The 25,000-nt window shown below is 37.1% G+C and overlaps 3 protein-coding genes and 1 long non-coding RNA gene across 6 annotated transcripts in view; all 4 read right to left on the bottom strand.

Annotated features, from left to right (window-relative positions):
* The window catches only part of sptbn1 (spectrin, beta, non-erythrocytic 1), a 91,331-nt gene extending 82,933 nt beyond the window's left edge, over window positions 1-8,398 (bottom strand). Inside the window, 1 exon segment of the mRNA XM_043251710.1 lies at window positions 8,247-8,398. The gene's annotated coding sequence lies outside the window, so the exon portion shown is untranslated.
* The window catches only part of LOC122353861 (G protein-coupled receptor 137Ba-like), a 1,117,577-nt gene that overhangs the window by 486,611 nt on the left and 605,966 nt on the right, over window positions 1-25,000 (bottom strand). The gene's annotated exons all lie outside the window — the stretch shown is intronic.
* Window positions 10,900-17,852, bottom strand: LOC122353894. Of its 2 annotated transcripts, none has more exons than XR_006252066.1 (4): window positions 15,998-17,852; window positions 15,708-15,921; window positions 14,028-14,226; window positions 10,900-13,140 (listed from the first exon to the last, which is right to left on the bottom strand). It is a non-coding gene; the product is annotated as an uncharacterized LOC122353894 (long non-coding RNA). The 2 variants fall into 2 exon arrangements; XR_006252065.1 differs by having other exon boundaries at window positions 14,028-14,094; window positions 15,998-17,848.
* acyp2 (acylphosphatase 2, muscle type) overlaps window positions 19,102-25,000 on the bottom strand; it is a 16,755-nt gene continuing 10,856 nt past the window's right edge. For both annotated transcript variants that reach the window (XM_043251777.1, XM_043251776.1), the window contains one exon: window positions 19,102-19,429. In XM_043251777.1, the coding sequence (XP_043107712.1) occupies window positions 19,315-19,429 (115 nt within the window). In that variant the 3' untranslated portion in view covers window positions 19,102-19,314. The remainder of the gene's footprint in view (window positions 19,430-25,000) is intronic.

The following is a 25,000-nucleotide window of genomic DNA, read 5'->3' as shown; positions in this document are numbered from 1 at the left end:
GCTCAATTATTACTTAAATTTATTATTAGAGCTTAAAACGTGGTGAGAACATACATGAGTTAATTGTTTTCTACTTCTAAAGTTTATTATAACATACTATTTCAGAATATGCACATGAAGTGAATATATATATATATATATATATATATATATATATATATATATATATATATATATATATATATATATAAAGCAATAAATCGAATCTTTGTCCTGATATAATCGCAGAGATGAGATCAGGATCACGGGTCGGGTTCAGCAGCACAGAGAGGCCCAGGGAGGAGCCGCAGTGTGTTCTGGGATTGAGCCAGAGCCGAGAGAAACCCGGGGAGGAGGAGGAAGAGAGGAATCACAAATACATTACGTGTCTGTGAGGACAGCTGCGATCGGCCTGCTTTCTATCACCAGTTTCAGCGCGATAACAAATCTCTGAGGGACACGGACGGACTTCGCGACGCGACACAAAACCTCCTTATCGCAACACCGAAGGGATTCATTCATCGTTATCGGGAGGGATGGGCCATATTTATGTCAATAACGATACGTTCCGGGCATTTTTACTCGATGTAGATTGGATATAAACCGCCGATCTTAAAGGAGAAATTTAGGCGCGAAAAAAAAATGGCGTACACAAACTCACAAACATATTGTTACTCACGCGATTTCAGCAGCTTCCGGACATGAACACATGGACTTCCTCTCTGCTGCCGCTCTGAGATTTGTTTGATGAACTTTAAACCGTTTCATTTGAGAAAACTACCATCAAATATAAATTAAAACCGAAACTGGAATCTATACGACACCCCGCCAAAATAAAAGCCCGTGTTGACTTGAAGAAATTATGACCAAAAAAACATACCAGCTCGCCAAAATAAAAGTTTAACTTTAATTAGCTACTTTTGCAATTTTACTTTGCGCACCTGTACTTTTAAAACGTTTGTTTTGTTTATTTAAGGATATCATATGAATATATATCTTTCATCCATGTTTTAATTTGTTCTGTTAAGCATCTTATTTGGCAAAAAATAGAACAATGTTTTGCTGTAAATGTTGACAATATGATATTATTAAATTTTAAATTGTTTTATTAAATCATTTAATTAGACACTATTTTATTTTTGAGCAAACGAGTTATGCTTGCATTCATTCTCAGTGTCTAACAAACATACATTTCATACATTTTCCTCTCTGGTAATATATATATATATATATATCGATAAACCACCGATTTTTGCATTTCGTGACACTCTTAAAAATACATTTTTTTTTTTTGTTTTTTTTTTATTGACAGTTCCACGAGCAGCATCCATGGAAACATACTTAAGCTCATACTAAAATGCTCTTCAGAATAAGAAAAAATGGTTCTTTTCTTGGAAACGATGACCGAAGGGTTCTCAAAAACGGTTCTTTCATTGCACCGCTATATGAAAATATGAAAGTGTGTGCTTAATGTAACGAAAATGGCAAAACACAAAGATGCCAGTTGCATCCGAGTAAACTTGTCAAGCTTTTCAGAAGCTAAACTGCATTAATAATCGCATTCGGCGGCTAAAGGTGTATTTACAAGCGTCAAGGACAACTCAAGATAACATACGAAAGTATGCGAGTTCCTGGCTTATAAACACTCCCATCGGAATCTATCGACCAGCCTGTTTTACAGACCTGAGCGACAGCTCTATGCCATATGGATTACAGCACAGCCCTGGATAAATCAGGGACACGCTGTACTGTAGTCTCGCCCTCTTCTCTCCAGCGCCGCTTTATCCCTCAGGAGCTCCAGGCTCACGAACGGGATTTGATTAAGGTGCGGGTCGGGTCATGACCCGTCGCGGCACAGCTGTTCAACCTTGAGCTTGAACGCCAGGCCGGATGGGAGAACAGAGCATGGAAAAACAGCGGACGGATCAATAACTGGACGCTGGCCTGAGCTGCGCGGCTGGAAACGAATCAGCGAGAGCTCGGGCCGGAGAATCTACAGGAAAACAGGCGTGTTTCAGAGTGGGCTCCACGATTAACGTGTGCAAAAAAACATTGGTTGGGATTCCAACTGCTCGGCTAATGGGTTTGTCCATTTCTTCCCGCTTTTGATTGCAGAGACCAACTGACTCATGAACTGATTCAACCTTTTCATCGAATCAAAAAAATGATTCTTTTGCAAACTGGCTTTTTTTTTTTTTTTTTAAGGTGAAAAATAAGTATTAAGGTTCATCACTAAACTTACTGAATGATTTTATTTTGTGAATTGTTAAAATTCATGCCAACTGACTCGTGTTTGCTCAACAGCGTTGTTGAATCAAATGAATGATTCATGCACAAATTAGACAACGCTGTGTCTTTCGAGTTCGACTAATCCAATCTCATACGAAAACTATTTTACGAGTTTTTTCGAGAGTGTTTGTATGATTTGAAGCGTATGATTTTTAGAGAAAAATGAGTGGTGTATAAATTCGCCAGCAGTTTGCCAGACCATAAATACTTCAGAATTTCTATGAAAATGTTAGTTTTCCCTTATCCCAAACCAATATTAAGACAATAAATGGAAATAGAGTTGTGTGTTAACAAAAATAATAATCGTTTTATAAATTTGAATTACTTATTTTTTTTATTAGGTTTATTGTTTGTTGTTACTTTCCCTGAAAATCAAAAATGTATTTTTATTTATTAATTTCTTTACGTTTTAGATTAATGCATGCATCCATAGGAATATATATATATATAAATATATAAATATTTTTTTATGGTATATATATATATTTTTTATAATGTATATATATATATATATATATATATATATATATATATATATATATATATATATATATATATATATATATATATATATATATATATATATATTTTTTTTTTTTAATGGTATTATATATATATATATATATAATACCAAAAAAATATATATATATATATATATAATACCATTAAAAAATATATAATTAAATTAATTAGCATTTTCTATAATTCTGATTTGAAATATTTCTTGTTAAATTTTCCCCAAATCTAATACTTATATAAATCTAATAATTATGTCAGCAAAAAACAAATATAAATAAATGTACTACAACATTGCAAGAACATGAAATTTAAAACATTTTAAAAAAACAAATCCGCTGAGAACTACTTTCAAGAGGCTTCTTCTAATGGCTTCTAAAAGCTAGGAGATGGAGATGCTTCATACTTCTCTAATCATCTCATGATCCTGCAACACATCAGCTGACACACTTCAGACGCAGAAAGCGAAGGGATCAAATGACCGGGAGAGGAGAGGAGAGGAGAGGAGGAGCAGAAAGCAGGTCCAGCGCTGCAGACCTCACCCAGTCCCTCAGGACTTTCCTCATTTCCTCAATTTAATCTCTATTTGCTCCGAGTGCATCAGCCATCGCCCGAGATCCACACCAACGCATATACAGGCTCGTATGTGCTCCGCCGATCTGATGCAACTGCTTTGCTTGATTTGTTAGAAGCGTGGATATCCGGTTGGAGCGAAATATGAACATTAAACAGAAATAAAGACGTGATCTAAGCCTGTACAGAATGTTCTGACACACGCCTTTGTCAAACTGCGCAGGGCGTGTGTTCAAAACTGCAAAACACTTCAAAAAAAGTGATGTTCGATCTGCAACGCTCGGACTCTGAGACACAACTGGACGTCGCAATTAGCTTTGCTTCCTTTGAGGTCGCAAAGGGGCTCAAAGCGGTGAGTATCAAAGCAGCCGGGCAGACAAATGGCTTTCTCTGCCTCCATTGGGTTAGACGCTCTCAGACCCAAAAATAAGAGCGTAAATTAAATTCCAGGCAGCCCGAGGAGCGGCAGCTGTAGAAACACAGAGAAAGACGTGAGCCGTTCCCGATGGAGGGGGCGTTTCGGGCATGAGCTCGTCGAGAAGGATCTGTTTTCTGAACGCATGTCGTAGATTGGGACTTGCGGTGTTCAATCAAATTGGATTTTCGGTGTAATGAGAGACTTTTACAATTATTTAGTGAGTTTAAACTCCGCCCCTTTAATCTCGCATTTAGACCCGCCTCCATTTCGGAGCGCCACGCCCACTTTTCAACATCCAATCAGCAATTGATGTATAGAAGCAAGTCCCCGCCCCAACACTTTTTCTGTTTTCTGGAAGAAAGTTACTATATATATATATATTACTTTTCAAAATTCACAAAAATGCTGCATGTCGCAACAATATACACAATAAGCGATTAAAAAAAAATTCCTAATATAATTATTTACATTTTTCCTATTGTTAAATTTGTGAAATTGAATGCATTGGGAAGTTATACAGTGATTATTCCCAATTATTAATACGTTTAGGATTTATTTTGCATCAGTTATGATTATTTGAATAAAAAATAAAAATCAAACATTTTAAATAAATATGTTATGATTTTTACGTAGCATTAAAACGTATGATTCATGTTCAAACTGGCTCAGAAACTAGATTTACTGTTGTTTAATTCTTGTTAATATGTACAATATATTATATTGCTGATACAAAATCTACCGGAAATTCTGCACTGAATTTAACATGCTTTTATATATATATATATATATATATATATATATATATATATATATATATATATATATATAAAAATAAATATATATATATATTTTTAAATGCATTTTAAATTCAATGCAGAATTTCGATTCTCATATATATATATATATATATATATATATATATATATATATATATATATATATATATATATATATATATATATTTGTAAAAGTTTTGGCATTATTCTGATTGAAAAAAAAAATAGCAAATACAAAATCTAACATATCAAATAGCCTCAAAAGGGCTGAAAAGGTTACATTTGTCTTTAAAAAAATGTAAATTTAATATATTATTGAACAGAATTTCTTCCAGCTTTCTCACCCAGTCCTAACACAAACAGTACTCTCTTTCTAGGGGCCACCCATAGGGACCATGTGTCCCTCACCTGTCGTCCACCGTCATGACAGCTGGTCCCCAGTCGCTCACAGCCTCCAAACCTCGAGCGCTCCTCCCCTCTTTCACACACAGAACGTCCCTGGCGGTAAACATCGAACCCCCGCCACCCGTCCTGCTGTAACACGGCCTCGCCGTACAACAGGTACCGCGTAATAAAAAAAGGCCACGGGTGCCGCTGCACGCTTCGCCGCTCTTAAGTGGAAGCTCCATTTTGTTGGGAGGCGTCCGAGGGAAACCGTGATGTTGTTATCGGACGGGCGCACCGAAAGCCACGTGATGGAAATATCGACAGGAGAGCCTGTGTGTTCTACCGCTTTTTTGGCTGCGATGAAAAGAATCGAGCCATTCGCTGACGTGCCGGAAAAAAGCTTTGGATTCGACGAATGCAAGAACATGCGAACGCATTTGATGATAAGATCGTACTGACGCTAGGCGGTCCATCAAACTTCAGTGCATCGGCGAACAGAAACACGCAAATGTTGAAGGAAACTCAAGCCATGAGTTTGTTTCTTCGTCGTCGCATCAGCGTCACAGCAACTGATGCTCTGAAGTGAATGGGTGCCGTCAGAAACACAGGCCGAACGGCTGATAAAAACGTCACAAATAATCCACAGCGCGCCGGTCCATCGGTTAACGCCTGGAGAAGACAAAAGCTGTGTTTGCAAGAAACAAACTCCTCATTAAGATAACTTTTAATCAGCTGCTTTCAGACAAAGTGAAGTCCACCTCCTGTTGTCCACCGCGTCCAAATCCAGCCACATATCTGTTTAGAGCTGTTTTGGATGGCGAAGGCTGCTTCAGCTGGGCAGACACGCAACTTTTAGCTTCTCAAGACACCAACTGATCACTTCTGGACTGCTGTGATGTTTTTCTTTTATCAGCGGCACCCATTCGGAATGCTACATTTCTCCCGATCTGACAGAAACAAACTCACCCTATGGCTCGGGGCTGAATGGCCCTTTTCGGGGTGAACTGTTTCTTTAAGGCGCATTCTTGCGCTGTCCTAGCAGCAAAAGCCTGCAGAAATCCAGCAGGTAACTATAAACGGTTATATTATAACAGTTTATTCCAAACTAATAGCCGTTGCCGTGCCACGCCGAGGGAAAATAGCCAAGAAAAGCGACTGCAGATGAATACGCCTACGACAACGCTTCTTGCGGCAATGCATATTTGTGTTGCATTGTGAATTGCGGTCGGACGCGCTTCAGAAAAGCGACGCATGAAATCGAGATCCACTTGCATTTGTTTAAGGCCGTACTGCTGTAGTTGTAAAGCAAGCCTGGGATGTCTTTTTAGGCAAATGGAGCTGTGCATAAAGCTGATGCATCAAGAGGAAAAGCAAAAAAAAAAAAAACGAATGCAGAGTGCATTTTCCGTGCCAAGCTCTTAAACGCCACTACACACTGAAAACCTGCCAAGAGCCCAACCAGAACCAAAGCTTTTCCTCAATCACGTGCCGAATCTCGATTGAAACTATAAAAGGGAAGGGGGTAAATATTAATTAGAGAAGAAAAGAAAAAGCAATTTGTCTTCCGAAGAGCAAAAAAAGCAGCGTGGCGCCGAGTGAAAGGCCATTTCGCACCGATGTGAAGAATGCTTCGCTGGTTCTCGGGCCGCGGTGAGAAACGGTTTCACACCGGATCTCGTTCACACCAGTGATTCTCTGCATCTGAAGACAAAAGGGGATTTAACGCAGCGGCACGCTCCTTTCGTGAGGAGGTCTTTCTGGAACAATGCATGCGCTTACGGTTCTTCATTAGCATTAATGGTCAATGAAGGACGGGAAACGTCCACGAAAGGGTTTTCGAAATGGCTTTTACCCCTTCATTTTTAATAGTGCACACGTGAGAACTTCAGGGTGAGTAAATGTGGTCATGATATACAGTAGGTGTGGCTTTGATACGAGCGGGTGTCCAACGAAACCATCTGGAGCTGCTTTAAATTCCAGCGAATCTGCAAGTTTCAGGTCTTCTCTAGCGCCTCTAAATCCCCTCCCGACATCAAACCAATGAAACACCCCGCTGTCGGAGCGCGAGCGTTGCTCGGAGAGACAGGGTCACTATGGGGACTGCGTGGCGCTGTGTTTGCGACAGACCGAGCAGTAAATAAATGATTGAAAACCCCGCTGTTCTGTAGCTCGCTTCTTTAACGAAGCCGCTGGCTCTTTGGCGAACTGCATCGGCTAGACGCACGAACGCAACCGGCGCGCAAAAGTCGAAATAACGCGATTTCTGCGCCCTTTAGCGCTTTCCCGACTCGCCCTTTACGCTAAGAAGAGTTTAAACTTGGATTAGAGGGCAAAATAGCCGCGCTAACATTCGCAACGACAACTGGATGCCACTTGTTGAGTCGTGCAATGCGACGGGGTCGCGTTAAAAACACCGTTAAAGGACAGCTGCTACAGTAGTGTCGCGTTCCGATGTTGTGCGTCACGCGCGTGGCTCTACGACATCGCAAGCGCTCGCCGCGCGTTACGCGCGTGACTTCGCGTCCGGCCGTGTTTTGCCGCCCTGGTTCGCGTCAAGCGAGTGCGTAACCGCGCAAGCGCGCGTTATTTATTCAGTGCGTTTTCTCCTTTGCGCACTCGCGAGGGCCGCGTCGGCGCTGCAGCACAAAACGAGCGAAACGCGCCGCGCGCCGCGCACCCACCGTTCCCGGTGCGCGAAAACGCAACCCCGCGGGAGCGATTGAAGGATGCTGGCAACCCGCCGCGCGACGGCAACGCGCGATTTCTCTTTGGAGTACCGCAGTGAGATGACGGGCACCGGATCAACATCCATTTCGGGTCGCCGAAAGCGACGCGTCAGATTTACCCGTGCGCGCCTTTTAAGTGGCGCGTTGCCGCATTGCAAACTGCTAAATCGCATCCCTACAGTAAGATTAACGATTACAGTAACCTCTGCTTATGCAAATGCACGTCTGCGCTTTGATTGAGGCAAAACTCCAGCTTCGGGATCTGACCACGCCTGTTTGCATCCATATTCTACTGTACCGTTATCCCACAGCTCCCGTCCATGATCCCCGCTATCACATCACACAACCACATCAAACCTCGATCTGTTTTTGCATGCATATAACGATTACCCGAATGCATCAAGGCCTTTTAACGCACCTGGATTTATATCACCGACGCAAACTCCTCTCATTTAGGCTCCATCGCCACCCACGTATTTACGAGAAAACAAATCGCTGTTATTATTGCGGCAAACGGGTCCGAGCGAGCGCGCGTCGGCCCGCGCGCTCTCAACATCGAACGAAAGGGCTGTTTGTACTCACCGATAGAAGAATACGCGATAAACTTCGCCGCCTTTGGAGTCCGCAGCGCGCGATGAGCGAGAGAGAGAGAGAGGCTGGACACACTGCGCTGGGAGTGACCGATGCGCACTGCCTCCCTCCCCGTCAGCTGCTGCACCGAGACGCGGGGCGGGGAATCTGCTCGCGCTACTACGGCGAGACCGCGCGCCCTTCGCCGTAGTAGCCGGGGGAGGCGTTCGATTCGCGGAGTGAACCGACTCGCGCGGACCGAGTCATCTCGGGGAGAGGCTTTAATGGGAGAACGCGCGCGCTCTGCCTCGTAAGCGTCTGCTCGCCGATGAAGTAAAGTAGACGATTCACGAATGTTACCCCGCTGAGACCTTTCTTAAGACATATTAAGAAAGGATTCATTCGTTTTGCTTGTGCACCTACACAGAAAAAGATTGGTTCAGTCCTATTTTGCGAGTGACTTAAAGATGCTTTCATTGGAAAGCTTGAATGCTCAAAAGAAAACACAGGGAAATATTACATAATTTATGTTTTCTGTTAGCTAAATATCATTTTAATGAGCAAAAGTTCGCCTCTGTTTTCTTAAAGTTGATTTGGACAGATATATGGACACTATCCATAACTCAATATGTATTCATCGTTTGTTTCTGAAGGTGTTATTTGGGCAAATCTGAATGTGTATTTTGTATTAGTAGTACTGTTATTTTTGTCTTTATGCATAATTACATCAATGTTGTAATGTTTATACTGTTCAATAAAAAAAAAACGTAATCAGTCTGATGTATTGAGTGAACCGACTCACTGATTCGATCCACGTGGAGAAGATTGATTCATTTTAGCGAAACGATTCGCTCGTTTGTATTCATTTCCCGCGTTCAGATTATTTATTTCTTGCATTCGGGTTAACAATTAACAATGAAATGTGGCTTAATCGCGGGTTTGTGTTATTTATTTGTTTAGTTTTGAAGCTGTTATTTAGTTCTTTTTAGTGAATCGATTCGCTCGAGCGTATGAAACGACTCAGTCGCTAGTTAGCCGACAATGGCGCCTTTTCTTTGCTTGAAATTGCGGCCTTCGTCGTAGTGGTATGGATTAATTCGATTCTGGGTTAAAAGGATAATTGTAGCTCTATACAGTTACCCGTGGCTATGATTTTATTAATACAGCGCGACTGATTTTCGCGTTTTTGTTGAAAAAATGAAACAGGAAGTGGCATATCGCAACAAGGTAGGCCAGAATTGTTTAATTAAAAGTTAAAATTAAAAACTGGAATATTAATATCAGTAGGGCCTACTGCATTATGTTTAATTCTGTTTTCTAATGCAATAAATAATCGTTATGTTGTTCATTAGAAAAATAAATGTCAGATTGACCTTCGATGAGAAGTCCTGAACCGGTTCTAAAACTAAATGTAATCTTTTGAAAGCTATCTTTTGTTATATAAATAGTTTATAAGGATGCTTTGAGCCGTATAACATAAACACCAAGATTGTGTTTCTTACTTATCTCGCTTCATGCCCACTGCTTTGCAAAAGCTTTGTGAATCACTTCAGATGAATCGACTCAGAAGAACCACTGACTCAGCACGGAAGGTCAGGGGATATGAACAGACATCTGGGGACGCTTATGAGTCCGTGCTTTGATGGGATATCGAAATAAGGCGCACTTTAAAATCAAAAGCAGTTTCTCCAGCCTAAAATTATTTTGGGGGATAATTTTGAAATGCGATGCTCTATAGTGTAGGGGACACCAATGCAATTCGGGACCTTCCTGAATCAAATCTTGTAACCAAGTCAAGTAAAAAATGTACTGTGTCGTCGATAAAGTGGTCAGTCCAAGTACGCTGACCACTCTCATGAAGTATTAACGCCAGCACATGTTTCTTCTCCAATCAGACGAGGAGCATGGAGAGTTATACACATGGCTTCGGTCGCATTCATAATTCAGAGAGAAGGCCTTTCATACATAAAGGACACGAATGGACTTCCTCTTGGGTGGGTCTGGAAACTGTCTGCCCAACCAACGAGGACAACCAGCTGTTTTCATTTCATGCCATCTTGTTTATGCGTATCAGAAGTTAGCTGGGATTTCATTTATTTAATCTACTTTAACGACGCGATCCGAGCCTAAAGGAATATTTTATGAAAAAATGGAAATTAAACTAAAACGAGAGACGTTGTCTTGGCAAATATATACAATAAAATAAGCTTAAGTACTAAATTAAATTAAATTAAATTAAGCTAAATATAATACAAATAAAAAAATTTTTTTATCAAAAATAAAATCGCAATAAAAATTACTAAAAATGGCATTAAGCTGAATATAATTTTTAAAAACTAAAAAACTAGGTTTTTAAACAGAAACCGGAAAGATACAAATAAAAGCTAATTTAAAATATTAATGTATAATAGCACGCAATTCGCTAGGAACTATTTGATAAAAAATAGTACGAAAGAAAATCACATCGAAATTATTGAAACTGAAATAAAGCGAACTAAGGCTAAACAGATAAATATCACATATAAAATAAATATATTCAATATAAAAATCAAATAAACAATAAAATGAGAAAAAATTACTAAAACGGAAATAAAATGAACCAAATTTAAAAGAAAAAAAAATTACAGCAAAATTGCTAAAACAAAAATGAACTTGGAGACTGAAAACGAGCTCATTCAAAATATGAATACATACTAATGGTTATTAATATTTAATAAATAATACTAAACTCTGAAAAGTGCAAACTTTATGAACATACAGTGAGTTAAGCTCACTATAATCTTGGCCGTATTCTATACATAATTTATCAATATTATCTATAACATACATTTACGTAACTGCAATGAGTATGCTATGAATGCGTGATGGGAACAGTGTTTTTTGAGGTGAAATACGATCTTTAGATGTTGGGTTTGCTGTCCCGGCCGAGCGAAAGGGATTCCCCTCGGTCTCTGGGAACGCTGGTCTCTCTCTCCGCCGGGACGGGCCTCTTTTCTCTCCCACATCTGTTGAGCTGAGAGCAGTTCACCGGGTCTGCCGTCCCCGCCGAGGGCAAACGCGACCCCTCTGCGCTCTGGAATGTGCCGGGCCCCGTCTCTCGTCACGAGACAGAGAAAGAGCAGGGGAAAGATTTAAAGCAACGGTACGCCAAAGAGCGCCGCGTCCGCCTGGGTTCGGACCAAAAACGAGATCAGAACTCCTTCTTTAAAGGAATAGTTTAAAATGCGCTCTTCCTCGGGGCCATCCAAGATGCAGATGGGTTTGTTTCTTCACTGCGTCAGGGTCTCTGCGGTGAATGGGTGCCGTCGGAATTAGTGCTGATGAAACATCCCAATAATCCACACTCCGGTCCGTCGGTTTAATGCCTTGTGAATCCAAGAAACAAAGGCATCAAGGCCGTAATAACTCCTGTTGTCTCTTACATCAAAACCCAGCCACAACCTTTTTGATGAAAGACGTGTTTCTTTCTCTGTGATGTTTTTATCAGCGCCCATTCCGACGGCACCCATTCACATCCATTGCTGCACTGGTTTAGAGCTCTTCTGGCTCGTAAACGATGCTTGTTTTGTGCAGATTTCTCTCCTGATTCAGATCAGACTACTTTTTTTTCTACTGGAGTAGGAGTTAGATTTGCATTTTAGCCGCTTTGGAGACAAAAGCGTCTTAACGAAAGACGTGTTTCTTACAAAACACGCAGCTTTGGCCTTTTTGAGGCACTTAATGCTGGACTGGAGCGCTGTGGATTCCTGTGATGTTTTTATCAGCGCCCATTCCGACGGCACCCATTCACATCCATTGCTGCACTGGTTTAGAGCTCTTCTGGCTCATAAACGATGCTTGTTTTGTGCAGATTTCTCTCCTGATTCAGATCAGACTACTTTTTTTTCCACTGGAGTAGGAGTTATTACTATAGATTTGCATTTTAGCCGCTTTGGAAATAAAGGTGTTTTAATGAAAGACGTGTTTCTTACAAAACACGCAGCTTTCGGCTTCTCAAGGCACTTAATGCTGGACTGGAGCGCTGTGGATTCCTGTGATGTTTTTATCAGCGCCCATTCCGACGGCACCCATTCACATCCATTGCTGCACTGGTTTAGAGCTCTTCTGGCTCATAAACGATGCTTGTTTTGTGCAGATTTCTCTCCTGATTCAGATCAGACTACTTTTTTTTCCACTGGAGTAGGAGTTGTTACTATAGATTTGCATTTTAGCTGCTTTGGAGACAAAAGCGTCTCAACGAAAGACGTGTTTCTTACAAAACACGCAGCTTTGGCCTTTTTGAGGCACTTATGGTTGGACTGGAGCGCTGTGGATTCCCGTGATGTTTTTATCAGCGCTCATTCCGACGGCACCCATTCACATCCATTGCTGAGACACTGGCGCAACGCTGCATTTCTCCAAATCGTCTCAAAAACGAACTCATCTGCCTCTTGGATGGCTCGCGGACGAGGACACTTTCAGCAAATGTTCACTTTTGGCTGAAGAGTCTGGCACATGCGCACCGAAGGATGAACGCAGCTTTATAAAACGCTTCGACACAAAGCCCGAGGCCAGCCAGGAGTCAGTTCGGAGGAAAAGAGGGGTGTGTAGATCTGACGTGATTCATTCCTTTACAGAGTCATTTCTCATATCTCCGAAAGCTCCGCCGCCGTTCATTTTCGAGAGTATGCTAGCTGTAAAACACCTAAGCCTGAATAACCGTAACAGTGCTGTCACTTTAAAAAAAACAGTTGATTTATGAATCTACGGCATCTACAGATAAACGGTCCCTGCATCTGTTTGCTTTCGGCTTTTTCTTTATTTAGAGGCATGAATAAAACCGAAAGACATGGAGAACTGACCGCACGAGTGAACACAATACAGAAGATGTCGACGTATCCCACAATCCTTTGCAAAGATGGCGGCTCTAAAAGGGAAACAATGTTACTGTTAGATATAATGTACAAAAACTATTTTCATATTCATATCTGAACTTTTCTGAATTACCATTTAATGCTGGTTTATTATTATTTATATTTTATTATAGTGTATAGTATGTATATATATATATATATATATATATATATATATATATATATATATAGATTTTGAATTAGCTTTTATTTTTACATTTTAGTTTTACATTTTCATTTTCAAAGTTTTAGCATTTATTTGCCATTGTACTATTTTTTAATATTTTTACATTTATTTTTATTTGAGTTTTCTTTTTCTTTTTGTGTTTTCTAGCACATTTAGTGATTTTATAACTTGACCTACTTGCCAAATGTTTCTCATTTTCAACAAACTTTTTCTTCTAATATTTATTTACTTAATTTCAAATTCATTTTTAATAGTTTTAGTTACCAGTAACTGCACTGGCAGGTTTTATTAGTTAATATAATAGAAAGCATAGCTTAAAATCTTAATTTCAAAGCTTAAGTAGTTTTCTTGTGATTTTGCAATTGTATTAATTTTTTCGAGATTTATATTTAGCCTAAACTTTTTATTAATTTCGGTTTTATTTATGCATTTGTAACGTAATTATGTAATTTGCGCATTTGGTTATCGCTAATGTTTGGTCAGTTGCCGTCATTTCTCATTTTCATTTAAGATATAATCTAATATTTACCAAAAAAGTTGCATATCGCATAAACCGTAAAAATATGTACCTCACTATCACGTAATTTAAGCACATTTTTATGATGCTTTAATTTTAGTTTATGGAATTGTGGGAAAAGAGATAATCTTCAGCTATTATACTTCAGCGCGTAAATGATGTTGCTTTTCGATATTTTCCCAACAGAAGAGTCTCACCTCTTTTAAGAGGGCTGATCATTCACATCCAGGAAAATCCTGTCGTTCTTCTGATTGTTCAAGGGAACTGCAAACAATTAAAAAGCCACGTGTCACTGTAAAAGGAGCTGATTCGTACAGATGAGCCAGCAAACGCACTTGGTTCGCCTTTACTGTACGCTGCTTTCACGAGTCCATCTCCTTCAGGAGCGTTTGACCGCTAGCGGAGGACACAAAATGACCACAATTTACGTTTTGATTGTGATAGACCTGTATCTACAGTACATTTTAGATTATCCAGTCAAATTTTGCTTTACAGGGATTTTTAATTTATATAAATATATTTGTATGCATAATTATATATAGTTTTGAGTACAAAAAAGAAAAGGTACTGTTTAACAAATTTACTAAAAAATAAATAAATAAAATACATATATATATATATATATATATATATATATATATATATATATATATATATATATATATATATATATATATAATACATTTAATATTGAATCATTTACATTTAATGCAAAAACTATATACTAAAATATATTTTTATGCATTATATATAGTACAAAAAGAAAAGATACTGTTTAACAAATTTACTAAAATAAATAAAATTATATATATATATATATATATATATATATATATATATATATATAATTTTTTTATATATATTTATATATAATACATTTAATATTGAATAATTTACATTTAATGCAAGAACTATATACTAAAATATATTTTTATGCATAATTATATATAGTTTTGAGTACAAAAAGGAAAAGATACTGTTTAACAAATTTACTAAAAATAAATAAAATTACATATATATATATATATATATATATATATATATATATATATATATATTATTTTTTTATATATATTTATATATAATACATTTAATATTGAATAATTTACATTTAATGCAAGAACTATATACTAAAATATATTTTTATGCATAATTATATATAGTTTTGAGTACAAAAAGGAAAGATACTGTTTAACAAATTTACTAAAAAATAAATAAAAATGATAATAAATTATAACACAATTATATAAAAATATAATACATTTAATATTGAATAATTTACATTTAATGCAAGAACTATATACTAAAAATATATTTTTATGCATAATTATATATAGTTTTGAGTACAAAAAGAAAAGATACTGTTTAACAAATTTACTAAAAAATAAACAAAAATTATAATAAATTCAAAAAAATTATATAAAATATAATACATTTAATATTGAATAATTTGCATTTAATGCAAAAACACATTTATTGTATTTAATACATTTAAACTTTTACATTCAAACATAGTCAAATTTAAAACTGTTTTAACTTGCATTTCACAAAGCGAAGCAATCGATAAAAGCAATTAAATTCATTTTTTAATTTAACTACATTTTAAATCGCGAATTAAACCGTTTAGAAGGTGTATAAAAATTGTCCGTTTGAAAAGCGATTCATCATTTTAGCACATTTATTTATCAGGTATATTTATTTATTATTTTTTCACTATTATTTTAGTCCTCCGTAACTATTGTCACTTTACCTAAATTTTAATTTAAACTTTTAAATTTAATTTAAATCGTGTTTCGGCGTGATTTTACTGGTATAGCTGGACTCTCAGCTAATCTTAATATTTCCCATTAATACGCTTATATTAATAGCATTAGCACCTGTTCAGTGTCAGTGCGTCCCGTCTTCATGTGAGCGATGGGCTCATTAAGGAACCTGACGTTAGTCCTGATGAAGCCGGCGTTGTGAGGATGTGGGACGTTGCGGTTCTCCGGCTCTCGCGGTTCTCCTGCGGGTTTTCCATGGTTCTGATAGACCCAGACTGGTTCGAGACGCTCCGGCAACGTCTCGTCGAAGATCCTGAAGGTGTTTGAGCTGCGGGTGCAAGAGACGGAGACGGTTAAACCAGCCGAAATGAGATTATTGAGGGCGCTTTTGAACAAATACTCACTGGAAAGACTCCCAAACCTTCTTTTTTCGAGGCAGACATATTTCTGCGTGATGGTTCGTTCGCTTTTCCATTGAAGAGGCTTCGGTGCTGCTGGTGAAGCTTGGGTTTTGAAAGGTTGCCACGCAACAGTGACAATAGGAAATGTGACACCCACTCAACAGAGCTGCCGCTATAAAACACAATCAACTCAATAGAGATTATATAATCTATTCAAGACAAAAAAAGTCTGCGGTGAACTTCATTGCACGTCGTATTTGTTTTGCATAAGCGTTTTGCATTACGTTTGCCTATTAAACAGCACTTGTTGTAAAAATGCTGCATTTATTTGATCAAAAATGCTGTAAAAATGTTAAATATTATTGTCATTTAAAATATCAGATTTCTGTGTGAATTGGTTGCAAAATGCAATTTATTTCTGCGATCAAAGATGAAGTTTCGGCACCGTTACTGTCACACGATCCAGCGTAACATCACAAATTTAGCTCGATTTAATGCATTGATATTTATTTAACTACAAATAAAATAGTATAAAATCCGAACCTTTGCAGTGAAATACGTCGTATGCATCTATTAATCAGTGTTTTTACAGTTACCAGACCTGAGGCGAGAGCATGCGTGCTCCAGAATCACAATTTTTCCACCACCAAGAAAAAAAAACATCAGTGGAAAACCAAAAACGAGCCGTTTCCTGTGTCCTTTCACCGCTTCCTGTCTGTTATTGGCTCCCTGCTTCAATCTGACGCGTGATGTGGTTAGAAACAAACACACGAGACATCAGTGGAAACAAAAACACAAGCACATTTATCCAAGAATAAAATTACCATGAGCATATATATTCACGTATGCATTTATATGTAGAAATATGTAAACAAACAACACAAAAGCGAAGCGGGGGTTTTCCTACAGCCGGAAAGTGAGATCACATGTTTAGCAGGTTATCTTTAAATATGTTAAAAGACCTCAGATAAACACGCTTAAAGACCGGGACCATCAGGAAATCCTGATCCAATCAATCGAACCCTGAGTCCATTACAGCGCTGAGCGGCCTTCTCCGGCAACTGAATCGATCGCGCTCGCGTGCGTCTAGTGCCGCTTAAAATGAAGCTTCATTCGCCCCCCAGGCCATCCGAGATCTACACGAGTTTGAGTCTTCGTCGATTTTGGAGAAACCCAGCGCCGCTGAGCGACGGATGCACTAGAGCGAATGGGTGCCGTGGGAACGAGCGTCACAATGATCCACGACGCCCCAGTCCGTCTGGACAGTACGAAAGCTGCGTGTTTGGAAGAAATAACCATCATGGAATAACTGCGCCTGCCCATCATCATACAATAACGTTTCGGTGAATAGCATCTGGTCCGAATCGAGAGAAATCTGGACTTTCACCGGAGCAAATGTTGCACTTCGTGGCAAGAGCAACTTCGAAATGTGTCGAAGATGGATTTGTTTCTTGCCTGCACCGCAGCTTTTGACTTACGAACAGTTTGGACCCTCATCCTCGCGGCACCCATTCACTGCAGAGCATCCGTCGCTCCAAACGAACTCATCTATCTCGTTTCCGCTGAACTGTTCCTTTAAAGGAGACATATTACGCCTCTGGTCTATGTGTCTGTGAAGCTTCAGCTCAAAACACCCCACAGATCATTTATTATATTATTCGGAAAATGCCTGTTTTGAGCGGAAGCGGGAAAAAAGGCCGATTTGCGCACCTGTCTTTTTAAATGCAAATGAGCTGCTTCTCCCCGCCCCTTTTCCAGAATAGCCAATGACAGCTGGTACCTGCTAAAAACACCTTATAAGGACGGTCGCGGTGATCTGAAATCGTGCCTTTTAAACCGTATTCGTTCAATTCGCTTCAAGCTTCGACTGTAAGCTTCGAAAGTAAACGGCTGGGAAATAAATCACGCGTTTATATCATAACTTTGATATCAATATTGCATCGTCACGAGATCAGACTAAAACAAAGTTACTGGTTTCATCTTTCTCACGTTTGATTGCATATAATGCTGATTATAGCATTGAAACCTGAGAAAGTTGGCGGTATGTCACCTTTAAGTGTTTCTGCCGTCTCATTTAAACATCCCAAACAAAGAGTCCATCAGAGGCTCTTTATCTTTCATAGATATTGCGATTTCACACCGATCCCGGATCAACTTCCCCTGCCCTCTTCCCAGATCAAGCACTCGGAAAACCGTTCCCGGTTCAGTCCGAAAGCCTTCCCGTCTATTCAGAGACACGCTAACCCCTCGATAAGCCTCTGATCTAATCTCGCAACTGTCAGCTAAGAGGATTCCAGCGTCCCGAACCGGCTGAAGCGATGCATGCCGGGAGAAAAAGGACACCCCCGGGGACGCTGTATGCGTGTCTCTGGGTCAACGCGGACGATCGGAGAGATTCGAGCTCGTTTGTAAAGACGCCGCCGTTAAGAGATCGCTCCGAACGCCGAAGAGAGCTCCCGTGAGGGCGGACAGCTTTTCCATGGAAACGGAACGGCGATGAGCGCAAGGCAGGCCGTGATTGGTCGATCACACCTCCTCAAAGAGGATCACGCTGTGGAATCAGAGGACGCCTGATATTCATAAAACTTGCCGGTCGAAATGTAGAATTCGGAAAAAAAAATAATAAAAATTGGTTTGATAAAAATTTACATGGGAAGCCTCCTCTGCCCACCGAGGATGCGTTTATTTGCAGTAAAAATTGTGAAATATTATTGCAATTCAAAACAACAGTTTTCTAAGTAAATATCTGTTAAGATGTAATTTATTTCTGTGATCAAAGCTGTATTTTCAGCATCGTTACTCGGGTCTTCAGGGTCACATGACCCTTCAGAAATCATTCTCACTGCACAGGAAATGTTTATGATCGTTATCCGTTCGAAAGAAAGGCTGAATGTTTTTGTAACATGAATGAAAGCGTTCGTTTCTTTTTGGCCGTATATTATTATGATTTCTGAAGGATCGCGGAGTAATGATGCTGAAAATTCTGATTCGCGGAAATAAATTGCATTTTTTCAGCTAAATTTTTACTGTATTTTCGGTCTGGTGAATGCAGGTAAATAAATGGCGAGCTTTATTAAAACCATAAAAAATGCAACATACGAATCCAATACGATATTTCATATTTTATTCGTTTGAACTGTTGAATCAGATGCAATCTTTTACATTTGCGTTTGCATAGCATCGGACAAACGATTCATATTTACAACCCTATGCTAATGCATATAAACAACAAATGATAATAATGGGGTAAAGGTTTAGTGTTCTTGTAAACTATCCACCCAGTATTTGTCGTTTGCTGACGCTGAGGGCTCAGGCTGGGTTCAGTAGCGAGTGCCAAAGCCGTGAATCTCCAGTTTAGTGATTGGTTTCTCGTCGGTGAACTGAGCGCGGTGGATTCGAGAGCTGGGACTGCCCACCTTACTGAGCCAGTACTTCCTGTAGATCACACACAGACAGACACACGCTCAGCAACCGGAAAAAAACCATGCCAAATGGATTTATTTTTTTTTAAGACGCTTTTTTTTTCGCGGGTGAAACCACTGACGTATCGTGGGTTTTTTGATTCATGCTTTGAATTAGTTTTTGTTTTTGCATTTTAATTAACCACTTCAATTATTGCATTGTTTTTTAAAATACAATTCTTATAAACTGCATAATCTTTTTTATTATTTTGTTTTTGTTTTAGCATACCGACTTAATATTAATTAATATTAATTAATAATTAATTAAAAAAGAACAATATTATAGTTGAATTGACTCACTTTAACAAATTTGTGCTTAAAAAATTGCTTTTCCAAAACTATATATATATATATATATATATATATATATATATATATATATATATATATATATATATATATATATATAAATTATATATATATATATATATATATATATATATATATATATATATATATATATACACACACATATATATATACATATATATATATATATATATATACACATATACATATATATAAATATAAAATGTATATAAAAAATTTATGTATATATATATATATATATATATATATATATATTTTTTACTTTATTTTTTTATTTATATACCCAGTAAAGAAAACTTCTTATTGATCATCCACCAAACACACAGAAATAAAGTCTTAAAATACATGACATCTTCTAAAACTAAAGGATGAACGCTAAAACGTAAAGGTGAACGCTAATTTCTAAAACTAATTTTAAATAAGATGCTTTCGTATCACTTTTGGATCTCCGTTCACTTTTTAACATGAAGAAAACTGATCTGTCTTCCATAAAAGAAAGAACGGCATAAGAAATGTTAAAGAAACTCCATCAGGAGGACAAACAACCTCCATTTTCTTTCTCTTTCTCAAAAACAAGGGCGCGGCACACACACACACACACACACACACACACACACACACACACACACACACACACTGACTGAAGCCGGACAGACACGCAGGATCTCTCATGCAGTTTTCCTCAGAGGCTTTAAATGCATTATTCTCCCAGGGGCTGATCTCATACTGGATAAGAGAGAGAGAGAGAGAGAGAGCTCAGACCATCTGCATGGCTGCCCAATATTCAGCTCATAATGGGTCTGCCAGGAAGAGGAGGAGCTTGTGTCAAAGAGAACAGCCACAATCTCTACAGCAGGAACGGCCCGTGATAAAGCGCCGGGAATGACGGATTACAGACGGATCCGGGTTCCTCGGGGGTTATCAACCCTACGCCAAAATCAAGAGGTTTGCTCTGGACGTGAAAGGTTTCGAGTTTCACTCAACACCGAAGACAAAGAAAAGACACTTCTCCCACTTTGATTGGTTTAAAAAGAGAAGCTACGTTAAAAAATGTCGGTCACAAATTTGCAAAATTTGTTGCTATTAAATGGTTTAAAAACTACTTTCAAGTTTGCTATTAAATGGTTAGAAAAACATTACACATAAATGGCTTTGAAATCATTTGCAGAAATTGCTATTTTTAGTCACAAAATACGCTTGTAAAATAGCTTCAGAAAGAAGTAAAAAACTTAACATTACACATAAATGGCTTTGAAATCATTTGCAGAAATTGCTATTTTTAGTCACAAAATACTCTTAAAAAGTAAAATAGCTTTAGAAAATGTTTACTCATAGACTGCTAGTAAAAATAACAATTTCAGTCACAAAATACTCGGAAAAATTACTTTGAAAAAGTACTTTAATCGTATATTTGATAGAACAGCTTTAGAAAATGTTTACTCAGAAAGCGCAGTAAAAATTACTTAACTATTTCCACTCATAAATTGCTAGTAAAAGTGTCTTCGAAACCATTTGCACCCACGCTTTGCTATTAAAAAGGCTTTGAAACTATTTACTTTTAGAAATTACCGGTGAGAATGACTTTTATTATGTTTTACTTATAAATTGGAACAATTTTCACTCAGTCGTCGCTAGTAAAAATAGCTTCAGAACTATTTTCTGTCACAAATGACTCAAAGTAGCTTTAAAAAATACTTTACTCGTAGATTGCTAGTAAAAATAACGATTTCAGCCACAAAATACTAGTAAAAATGACTTTACTCATAAATGTGATAGTAAAATAGCTTTAAAAAACTAATTTTTTTACTAGTAAAAGTGGCCTTGAAATTATTTGCAGTCACACTGGCTTTGAAAGTGTTTTATTTAGAAATTACTAGTAAATACGGCTTCGAAAAAATATTTTACTCATACATTGCTAGTAAAAATGGCTACTTTCAGCTACAAAATACTAGTAAAAATTTACATAATTAACTTAATATATATTTATGCGTGATTTATTTATTTTTTTTACAGATATTACATCAATTGTATTTTTTTAGGAAATAAAACAAAATCACACCATTTTTTTAACCTATAAAATATTTATTTAACGTATAAAATAGCATATATTATTAAGTTGCATTGGTATATTTATATTCAGCAAGATTGGTTCGTAAGGTAACAGGGCAGCGACTGATATATTTATAATGGCTCGTATACTTTAACGGCTTCTATAGGTGACAAAGACCGCATTAAACGCAGAAAACAGTAAACTTTCCGCTCTTCTCATGCTCTTCTCAAACGCTCTCGCTCTCTCTGAAACAACAGCATTATCCGCAATACATAAACACTCGAGTCTTTGCGGTGTTCATTGTGTTGTGAAGGAAAGGAGTTTCCCATCTGCCCCTGGTGAGGAAGTCAGATAACATTGACCCGATGTGATTGGAAGGAACTTCTTCGTATGAATTGCCGTTTGCATCAACCTCTGTCTAACAATCCGCCGGATGCCCTCACTCCAGGAACACCAACAATACCAATCGATAAAAGAAAAGAAAACTGAACATCTATTACGGTAGCTTACATGAATTACAGTGCATTAAAACAAACTGACTGCCATTGAGTTTAAATAACATCATATTACAGCAACTGTTGTAACATGGCAAAGAATTGCGGTAAAAAAACGGTAACACTTTATTTTAAAGGTGTCGTAATACAGTAAGTGCCTTATAAGGGACACAGCAGTATCTTATATGAAATAAAGTTAGTTAGTTATCGCGTAGCTACGTTGTAATTAAAGTTTGTAATTATGTACACATACGTTACAGATCGAGTCTGTTACACGGCTACTTAAGCACACTTAAGTACAGCCTTGATGCTCTTTAAGTAGCTTACGCCTGAGTAATATTCTGTAATGTTAATGCAATTAAAAAGGTATTGCGTGTATTTAAGCCGTGCACTGATTGGTTTATTCGTACTAGCGTGAAGCTAGATATGGTTTGCAGTATAGATACACGTGAAGTACACTTAAGTACAGTCTTGTTACACTTTATTTTAAGTAGCTTATATTATGTAATCTTTATGTAATTAGAAAGGCATTGCATGTATTTAAGGACATATGCGACACTCTTTTGATTACATAGTAGCTGTTCTATAACTTAGTTACATTGTAAGTACACTTTGTTTTTATGTAAGTACAATGGCGACTACTAAGCACTTAAAATAAACGGCTTAAAATAAAGCGTTACCAAAAAATCGATCAAAATTAAATCCAATCAGTACGAATAATAATATTACACACCTAATTGTTTTTATAATTGGTAATTAAAATTATTAGTTTAAAAATATTTTAGAAATAATTTAAATGTGCATTATGTTACAATGTCAAAAAATGTCAAAGAATTAAAAAAATCTATTATAATTAAAACATATTAATAAAAAAATATTACTTACTAAAATATTTTTCATATTTGATCATTAGTATTATTAATTTAAAAAATACTTAAAATGTGATCTTTTATATTATATTATCATATTATATTATCTCAAAAAGTAAAGAAATGTCATAAGACCACAATAACAATAATAATAATAATAATAATAATAATAATAATATTACACACAAAAATGGTTTCTTATATGCCAAAATGATTTTAAAAATACTTAAAATGTGTACTTTTTGTATTGTTTTATATTATATTATGAACATGTGAACTATCACTTGATCAAATATTACAAATAAACAAATGAATAAAAATACTACATACATTCAATAATATTTGTCAATATTTAATCATTAATATCATTAATTTATGTCATTTAAAAATACGATTAAAAATATTATATTATATTGGGCTTTCCTAATAAATGAAACCCACCCTGAATATGAGAACTAGTCGCAGCGATGCTAAAGTAATTATAAAAATGCTGTTGCAAAATGTTCTAAAAGATGAATTATGAGATGTCTAAGACATCAGACGAGAGTGCTGTAAAGCGTCTTGTCAACGGCTGATAAAGTGATTCTGTGAGATGATCTGGACGGAGCTGAAAGGCTCTGGCAGCAACCAGTCATAACTCAAGCACGGTGGAGGCCGTCTGGGGACGATCCTCCGGGACCTACAGTCTCATCAGCATCACCCCCGACCCCAGAGACTCACGACCAACAAACAGAAACGATCAGACCCAGAGATGTCAACGGGAAGGAATGAAAGGGGGCGGAGCCCGGGGGCCTGCCGTGCGCCGATTAAATATTTAACGAGCAAACACATTTGCGACGAGGAAGAGGAGGGAAAGCTCTTCGTCGCCGTATCCAGGCAATGGCGTGAGTCTCTGTGCTGTAAGTAAATAGGACACCGTTTCACCAGAGAATTTGGCCACAGCTAAAAACAGATAATAACCTTGACGTGAAGAAAAGCCTGGGAACTGACCTGATAACAGAGACCGGGGCTAGTCGTCACACGCTGCGTCTCAGGGATGTCTTTAGACGCTGACTTAAAAGACATCGATCTCGCCATGATCTGGCTGTCTATATTATTAGATCAAACGTTTGTGGCAAGCGCACATGTCCGTTTTTCACGGTGAAATGCAAATCATTAAAAATGTCAACAATAAAATGTTAGCATTCAATTATTTTAAATGCATTTTAATATTAGTTTTCATTTGACTTTTATTACACTTTTTAGTCATTTTATAACCTAAACTTATTTTAAGTTGATCAACATTTTAAGTCATGTTTTTAGCTTTATTTTTAATAATAATTCTTAAAAATAAAATAATCGATATTTGTATTCATATTTATTATTAGTTAGCTTCATCAATATCATTTTTATGTTTTATGTTTTCAGTTTTCATTTTAATTTAATTAGCATTTTTAGAAATGTTATTTGTATTATATCTCTTTCTTTCTTTGCTATTTACTTTTTTTATTTCGTTTTTATGTATTTCCATTCATTTTAGCCCTTCAACTTCAACTTAATTTAATAAAAAATAAATGTATTTAAATTAAAATGTAAATAAGAAGATAAGAGACAGACAATATTAATAAAATATATATATTTTTATTTTTTACATTTTAATAAATTAAGTAAAACATATATAAAATGTGAATATTAGATTATTACTTTTTGTATTACTATTGTTTTTACTTTTTTATTTATATTTCAGTCTCAGTTTTTATTTGTTTCCAGTCATTCATTTTAGTCCTTCAACTTCAACCTAATTTAATTAAAATTAAATGTAT

This window comes from Puntigrus tetrazona, chromosome 11, assembly GCF_018831695.1.
Source record: "Puntigrus tetrazona isolate hp1 chromosome 11, ASM1883169v1, whole genome shotgun sequence".
In the NCBI taxonomy this organism is placed as follows: Eukaryota; Metazoa; Chordata; class Actinopteri; order Cypriniformes; family Cyprinidae; genus Puntigrus; species Puntigrus tetrazona.
The sequence above is the reverse complement of the archived record's forward strand: the minus strand, read 5'-3'. Positions and strand labels throughout refer to the sequence as shown.